This window comes from Solea senegalensis, linkage group LG20 (genome assembly GCF_019176455.1).
Source record: "Solea senegalensis isolate Sse05_10M linkage group LG20, IFAPA_SoseM_1, whole genome shotgun sequence".
Taxonomy (NCBI): Eukaryota; Metazoa; Chordata; class Actinopteri; order Pleuronectiformes; family Soleidae; genus Solea; species Solea senegalensis.
This window is the reverse complement of record NC_058039.1, coordinates 10,239,906-10,248,423: the sequence shown is the minus strand read 5'-3', so window position 1 is coordinate 10,248,423 and position 8,518 is coordinate 10,239,906. Positions and strand designations below refer to the sequence as shown.

Sequence of the window (8,518 nt, the reverse complement as noted above, 5' to 3'; positions counted from 1 at the left end):
TGCAGAGTGATGCAGGAAATATGAGCTGCATCATGTTTACCAAAACAGCACTGTCAGCTGCAGTGTTGCAGAGGAGAGTGCAGCATGCAGACATTAAACGAAAAGAGGACATTGTTACTGTTTTAAAAACATGTCTTTCTTCCCCATGATCTCTTCCTTTGGTACGTGGACCTCCTTATATTGAGGTGTGAACAAGAGTATTTTATAATCAGTGTATACACGGAAGATCGTAGGATGACTTTAGAAGGAAAGTGCTAGGCTCAATAATGCCTAATAATTTCATCACATGCCACTGATGCCTTCATAGCTTGGACAAGTTGACTGTCAGTACTTGTACTCTTTCTTTCTTGTTCCAAAACTAGCATAATTCACTTTCTCTCACCTTCAGATCTTAGTATTAATGATCCCAGATACATGCATGTGTAGTGTCGCCCAGCGAGACTGGACCTGCAGACAAATGGAGACGACCAATTTAAAATAAATTGGGGGAAATCTAAATTCAACCCCACATGTCCTGATCTGTGAAAAGTTTGCAGCGGCCCAGAATGCAGCATCTGCAACAACCAACAGACAAACAAACACGACGTGCATACGAGGCCAAGATGACTAAAGACTTTCTTGTCTGCTTAAAAAACTGTTTTGAAATGTCTCCAAGAAGTAGAACTCTATTGAAGGTTAGAAATGAGGAAGCATCAACACTGGCTCAACTTCAGTAAAAGCAACAGATAATAAAACTGTTTTTAATGACATAGCCATGATCTGCCTTTGATATGTCTTCAGAAAGCCTTAGAACCACTTACTTGGACACCAGAGTTATGTCACAAAAAAGGGGAAATTAAATGGGAAATACAAACACTCCTTTTAATCCTTTACTGCAAGGGTCAAGAACATTTCAGGAGAATCATTAAAAAATATATAATTTAACTTGTTCTGAATGACTTCCAGTAGAGAAAAACTTAAACTTAATATTCTGTTATTTCAGAGCCCTCATTTGTCAGCAACCCTACAAAACCTAATTAAACTGGATCATCACTGAAACTTCATATTTCCACATTCAAACTCAAAGTATTTGTCATGGGATCATCTTTAAATACTTAAAATAAAACAATAGTTTGTTAAAGCTGGAGCTGCAGAACCCAGACTTCTAACTTCAATAGGGACCGTTCAAGAGTAGAAAGTGTGGCTTTGGAACTATATTGAACTATTATTTATAAGTAATTATAAATATTTATTTTATAAGTATAAGTAATATTAGTATTAGAATGGTTATTTCACATAGTCTTCCACAACCCAGCCGGATGAAATGTACAGGACAGCATTTTCTTTATCTTTGGGTATTTAAATGGATGGAGCCAAATGGCTTCACACACCTGCCCAAAAGCTCCAGGAGCAAACCATTTTAATGAGGAGGGGAGTGTTGTCGAGATACATTGTATAACATTGCACTCTTTTTATACATGTGTCATTGCATCACTTGTAGAAATGTATGTTAATGTAACCATTTATTTACACGTGAAATACATACAGATTGGTTTGGAATTGGTTTTGAGTGAATAATCATTATTTTAGCTTCTTCCGTTCCACCTGCATGGTACTGCCCACGTTCCACCTGCGGGACCTGGATATAAAAGTCGGCCATTTTGTTTAGTCTGTTTCCGTGTCTTGTATGACGTTGTCACAAATTCAAACACCTGAAGTTCCCGCCACCAATGAACACCATCTCCAATGTAAGCGTAAACCTATCTTCTATTTTGTGTTTCCCCCATTGAATGTCCACTTTGTGTTGAAGTCTGTAAATGAAGTAAAAGTTGCTGCTTGTGGAAGAGTTCATGACTGTGATTTTGGAGGTAGACCTGTGACTGCTATGTGAAGTAGGCCCCAGGCCTGTAGTCTCCATGGACATGGAGTAGTTTTGTTTTGTGCGCATAAGAAAGAAAACTATGATGCTAAAAGCTGTTTTAATCCCGATGTCTTGTGATATGTCTGGCTTATGTTTGTTGTGATGCGGAAAAAATGCTTTAACTCCACCACAAACTATATGCTGTTGAGTTTTCAACACAAATGCGCACGCGTCTGTCACCATTTCCCCCCCCTTTCCTTTGCCAGCTGCCATGTTCACACAGAACACCATTGCATAAACGCATCATTATGCGTTTATTTGGATTTAAATGTATTATTATACAGTCATTTGGATAATTTAAGCAGTTTTGTGCACAGCAACACTGAAAAACATATTCGGCTTGACTTGTTAGCCATGAAAAAGATGATGCTCGTATTCCCTGGATCCAGTCTGCTCCGTTTCTGTCGCTGTGCTGGTGTCACATAAGCACACAGCAGCAGCAGCCGGTCCATTTTTCCTTCCTGCACATTGCAGTCTCTGGTGCACCGTAAATAATGTTGATAAAGACGCAGCCGAAAACGACTTTCACGCGTCCCCCAATTGATTTAACGTGACCTCCGTTTCCAAATGATATTGGAAGCCTATTTAAACAGATGAAGGCTTAAATTGTCTTTCTTGTATGCGCATTAATCTCCCATTCATCATCATTACTGTGTGATTGGTGCGTCCACGCCTCCACCAGCCCCTTGCGTTACGACAAGGCCTTGTAAATTAGGATGTAATCCAATTTAAACAGCACAAGCAGCAGCAGCAGCAGCAGCAGCCACATATCCATTTGCTGTTCCATTTTTTTTTTCTTGTGAATTTGCTGTCGGTGGACAGCTGCACTGCACCGCCCAAATCAAAATGCTTTGTGCCTGTCGTGAGAGCTGCAGATCACTCAGCCAATTCGGACTAATAGGATCTTATAAGGCTGGTGTAATTTGCGGTTATGTGCGCGAGCTGTTATGTGAGCCCATCATATCTTGAAGCGCAGTCATTCGCAGTCTCCCTGCGATTGAATGGCATGTTGTAGCTGGATTGGGCCACAGAGGGATTCAGCAGTGTAGTATATGGCCTCGTGTTTGTGCAGTGAAGGTAGATGGGTCCATATGCGTGGCTGAGTAAATGTGGCTGTAATGTGCTTCACTTAAATGTGTCATTCTGGCACATTGTGACGCGCGTTTTGGACGGTGATGGTGCTGCTCATGTGTAACCAGATTAGAATCATTTTCCAAAACCCCCCATGAAAACTGAATGTTGTGTTTTTCGTGATGTTTAACAGTAGTTGGCATCTGAAATGTTGCATTGCTGCCTTCTTTTTCTGTCCCTTTCCCTCCTCTTCCTACCAATATGTGTAATCTACAGTAGTAAACAATGACTGCGCGTCTTCTGAATATTCCGCCACCCTTTGATCGGTTCATCTTTATGATATGGTACGATGTTTTTATGTTATTATTATGCTCAAACCAAAACCACTTTACTGCCTGACCAGTGAAGACACCACCTGATAGTTTACATAAATCTGCCTTGTGGTTTCGCCCCGACCCGTGCGCCTTAAACGGTGTATTATTCCAAACATATGCATTTTAATCAGCTCGGTCACACTTACAAGAACTCCAGTTAATAAGGCCATCAATCAAATGCTTAGGAGGGGAGGGGGCGCAAAGGAGGGAGGGAGTGGAACGAGGGGCGAGCTCATCTGTGCTGTGTTTGTTAGATTGTCATTATAGATGAATCTTTTACCTCAAAGTGTCAGAGACTTTGTTAGACGTGTCTCGTGTCTGCTTTTTCAATTAAGAGGCGTACTGACTATATGTTGCTGTTGGAATTAGTCGTCATTATTCCGTTATTTCATCTGAAATGTCTGTTTTATTTGCTTGTTAGATTATAGCTCCAATTACGCATCACGGGCCATGTTTAATGCCAGGCGTTTTCCTGCACATTACTGCAATAACTTGTGATCTATATCCCATCAAACCTTCCCCCTTTTAAAAACATGATTTGTGTTTTCTCCCTCTTACGGGTCCATCCTATTACGCTCGGCAAAAACTGCTGTAATTTGTGCGGCTCACTGTTCAAATGCGGCCAATTAAGATCCGCGCTGATTGGTGGCGAGTCCTTCTGACTCATCGATCTCGTTGCATTTCTAATATCGTCAGACAAAGTCATTTTGTCGCGCCTATTAAGCGATCGGAGGAGAAAATATGAGGAGTTAACGGAGCCCTGGGACCACTTAACTGTCACGGTCAATCTCGCGGCCCCATCAGGAGGGATGGGGGCCACGCTCTGGGGTTTTTGACACCGGCCACTTGAGAAGAAAATTAGTGTTATTATTGGAAGGGAATTGAGGAACAGTTAAAGCAGTGGTGAGAATAGGAAATCGTTAACAGGCTAAATGAAATAAGATCTAAGTGGAACAAAACTTTCTTTAATCCCCTTTCTTTTTTAATGAAGTGCCATTCAGAAATGGTCTCATCATTCAGGCTTTTTTTTTTTGCTTAGTGTTTCTTTCCCTTGCATAAATCGAAGGTGTTGAAGATAGACACTTTTGCTCTCCATTGATTCTTTTGACACTGTTTATTTGCAAATTAGACCTTGAGGACAAACCCAGGCAAAAAAAAATTAAAATGATAATAAAACAGAATAAAATAAAACACAACCAGTCACTTGTTAGTTCGCTGTCGCAGTGCAAAGCGAGAGAAATGGCTACTTCATGAGGCCTATATGCGTAATCTCGTCACATCTTCATGAGATTTAAGAACAGGCTCCTACATATTTGACAGAGGGAGAACTGGATGAGAAGGCCTTTAAAATGTTCATCATTATTTTTTTTTTCCACCATTTTGATTGTCCTCCCTCTGTTTCTCTCCATCCTCTTCTGGGTACACTCCTCCCTCCTCCTCCCTCCTCATCCTTCTCTTCAAACCGTGCGGGATTGTAGTAATCCGTTCCCTTGGCGCCTTGTTACCTTTTGGCAGCAACGATCCCTTCCTTCCTTGGTATTATCATTAATTCAACACTCAAAATTCACCGGGTCGTACATATACATCACATACTAATTTCACTAGCATCTGCACATTTCGGCCCGTGCCGGCGTGGAGGGCCCCGGTGTGGAGAGCTGCTTATAATGAGATGAGACGGTCGCAGTCTGTTAACAGATCCCCTTGTTAAAAAAGAGAGATGGAAAGCATCCTTCTCGCGAAAACTAACGGTACATGTAGGTCGATGTGGACACGCAAAGAGACAAGTGATGATAAAAACCGTAAGGCCATCCATCAAGGAGATTTAAACGTTTCACTGGAGTCCCTCCACTTTCACGCATCAAATTCATCTTCTAAAAATCAAATGTGGTTTTGTGTCCGTGATGCCGCCATCTTCACTGTCCCGCCTCTGCTGTGGGCTTTTTTTTAGTTCTCGGTATAATGGTGGATCTTTTGTGCGTAATTATCTTTGCCCCATGGTTTAAGCTTTCACCGGCTACCACTTCATGCTGTTTCATTCCTGAACATATCCTATGTTATGTTAAAAAGCTCATGGTGTAAAGGCTTATATAGAAGAATTGTTTTTTATTCTTTTTAATTTTATTGTTATTTTATCTGGTTAGGGACACTTCTTCCCTCTGGTCTAATGTCACAGGTGAAGATTTGCTGAGCACTGAAGGCGTGAATGTGACAAAAGCGTCAGTTCTGCTTGTTGGGGAGCAGGCGAAGTCCGAGCCGGGCGGCCTGGTTGAGATACCGTTGGTTTGACTGGAGTGACAGGCCAGGCAGGAGCAGGGGGTTCCCCCGGGTCCGAGGCCGTGAGTCGGACCCGGGTACAGGGAGGGATGTCTGAAGGCGCACAGGAGCTCCGGCCTCTGGTATGGGTGAGACAGCATCCGGAAACTGTCCAAGGAGCGCAGCGGGTTTGAGAAAGGGGTGGCGGCCGGAGCTGAGCCGGCTCCGACACCCAGGTGGGAGTAGTAAGGTAGCGGCAGGTGCGATGGGAAAGGGTAGGGCAGGTTCCCGGTGGCTGCCGCGTGGCTCATCATGTAGGTGTAGAAGGCCGGGTCGGCGGGGTGAGGCCACGTCATAGCCAGACGCTGACGCTTGTCTTTCATCCTGCGGTTCTGAAACCACACCTGGTACAGACGGAGACACACCAGGTCAAATATTAACCAGAATAACACCCATTTATAGGAAGACAAACCACAGTTAAAAACACACACACACGTTCCGCTTTTACGCACACATTTGTATAGAGTGCCAAAAATGAAAAATGAAAAAAACAAATGTTATCTACTTACACGTTCTGCTCATTCTTGCATCATTTTAAAAAAATAATAATACTATATTATGTATTTATTTCTTTAGTCTTTTTGACGCATGATTTCAGGCGTTTGTTGTCTTTCATTTTTCACAATATCGTTACGAATCGTAAATGCACCTCATATACTCGCATTATTTGAGCATGTATACAATATTTGTGTATTTGTACAAAGAGGCCTGTGACTCTGGAGCTCGTTTTACCTTGATGGTAGTTTCAGGCAGATTTAACGCAGCCGCCAGTTCACATCTCCGCGGCCTGGACACGTAGTTCTCCCGGTAAAATTCCTTCTCCAGCCGTGCGATCTGCTCCCGGGTGAACGCTGTCCGGTACCGGCGAATCTGGTCAGCTGAGTAAGACAGAGAGCCCGGACCCTGCACGTTTTTACCCGGGTCAGCACCAGTATCACTCGGGTGACCAGGAGAGTCTCCATGTCTGCCTGAATGAGTATATGCAGAATATTTGTTTATGATGGTGAAAAAACAGTTTAATAGCGCAGTTGAAACGGAACAAAAAATACACCGAGACCTTTTAAATGAATGAATTCGTTTCAGATTTAATAAAGTTGACATTTTAAGATCGTTGTCATTGTTAAAACTGCATTGATTTACTTTCAATAATAAGAGGCCTTGTTGTCATTGTAGCTCAGGATTGTTATTGTTTATTTTTGTGAAGTTAAACCTGTTTTAATATATCAATTACTAGTGCTTAATACTCCTTTTTATTCCCTTCAATTGTGAATAATTAAGTTTCATTGACTGTCATTCGTTAGCAATAAAAATTAACCACATTATTAATGACTAATATTAATACGAATTTATCCTTAAATCTCGTAAATTTGTTGACACGTTTTTTCCCCTCAAACACATGAATATAAAACATTTGTTGACACAATTTTCCTCGTGGCACATTTACCACAGACGGTTTAATTACATTTTTAGCTCGTGCTTTTTTTTTTCCCTCCTTGCACTCTAAGACATAACACAAGATGCAGATTTTTCCTGTGCCAGTGAGTCTTTGTCAAACTCGGATGCAGAAGCGTCTGGTTAGACTGTGGGTGTCACCTCAGCATGTTTCCAGCCACACTGGTCACTTGACAGAACAGCTGTGCAGCACTGACTCCTCTTATGCCGTAGGTTACTGGCACCGATACGTTTTAATTGAGCATTTTCCATCCAGTTTTCATAATTACACGTGTATTTTTATTTTAATAGTCCTGGCCTGCATCTGACATATTGCCTGGCATTGATTCATTCTGCCGTTGGTACTGAGTCATCTTCATTAAACACCACCATGCAATCATAGAAAACCTGCAGTGGCATGCAGCTCCTGAACATATCCTCCACGCACGTACCTTTTGCAGTCGGGTAGTCCATGCTGTCAGGCGTGCAGCTGACATCAATTTCCTCGTAGAAGTCCGACTCTGTGTCTGAGCTGCTGCCGTCTCTGTGGGGGTGATCAGTCCGGTGCCTCTCGCCGGCTGAGGACGCGCCAACTGGCCTCACGTCGGCGCACATACTCCTCCGTGCGCTCTCCTCCAGCAGCAGCTCGCGCCTGTCCCTGGAATAGGGCGCTGCGCCGGGGCTCAGGCAGCTCCTGTGACTCTGCTTCCCCTGCTGCGACTCTCTAACCATGCCCTCCGACAAACTAGAACCGGTCTTGGCGAGCTGACCTCCCTCCGCCAGCATCACCATCTCCTCTCTGCTTTCCATCACAAGTACGACTTAGAAACCCCCGACTTCGCTGAGTATAAACCGTTCAAACCAAGGCAATGATTCTCAGGTTGGAGGGGTGTGTGTGTGTGTGTGTGGGAGAGTGAGATGTTGGGGGGTGGGTGGGGGGATGCAGGGAGAAGGAGAGGCTTCTGGAAGAGGAGAATCAATCCGGTGTGACCCTGAGAGAAGAGCGCTTCAGAGTGCGGAGAGCTGGGAGATCTGCAGGGAGGGATCACCATTTACCCTCTCTCTCTCCTTCTTTCTCCAGAGCTGTCATTCTTAATAGGCCAGTCGTCATGATGGGTCCCCCCCTGATGACGACACGCATTGATTGGATGTATGGGCAAACAGAAGGAGCAATGGCAGCGTTAGGGTGGGTGTGTTTGTGTGTGTGTGTGTGTGTGAGGGGTAGAACAAGCAGCAATAAACGCGGAATGGAGCATCTGTTTGTTTACATTGCAGTTTAAAACAAGGCTCTCGATATATAATTAATCACGTTCAAATTGGGATTTAATTCTCCCATTTTGGACGTGGGGATATGTGACTGTATCCACTGTGATAAGGAGTTACAGTCCTGGTCTGTCTACCTGGAGAAAATGAGTTATTTGCTACATTT

General features: G+C 43.3%; 1 protein-coding gene across 1 annotated transcript; it reads right to left on the bottom strand.

The window, feature by feature from the left end:
* Window positions 1-4,745: 4,745 nt before the first annotated feature.
* Window positions 4,746-7,959, bottom strand: evx1 (even-skipped homeobox 1). Its single transcript, XM_044052420.1, has 3 exons — window positions 7,542-7,959; window positions 6,391-6,626; window positions 4,746-6,002 (listed from the first exon to the last, which is right to left on the bottom strand). Exons 1-3 carry the CDS (start codon window positions 7,897-7,899, stop codon window positions 5,475-5,477), a joined length of 1,122 nt encoding a protein of 373 aa, XP_043908355.1. The 5' UTR covers window positions 7,900-7,959; the 3' UTR covers window positions 4,746-5,474.
* Window positions 7,960-8,518: the final 559 nt, after the last annotated feature.

Bases quoted from the DNA above. Each gene is read 5' to 3' on its own strand.
- evx1 (XM_044052420.1), bottom strand. From the start codon at position 7,899: ATGGAAAGCAGAGAGGAGATGGTGATGCTGGCGGAGGGAGGTCAGCTC. The intron at 6,627-7,541 runs GTACGTGCGTGG...ATACTCATTCAG, and splicing joins GGACTACCCGACTGCAAAAG to GCAGACATGGAGACTCTCCT. The intron at 6,003-6,390 runs GTAAAACGAGCT...CGTCTGTACCAG, and splicing joins TGCCTGAAACTACCATCAAG to GTGTGGTTTCAGAACCGCAG.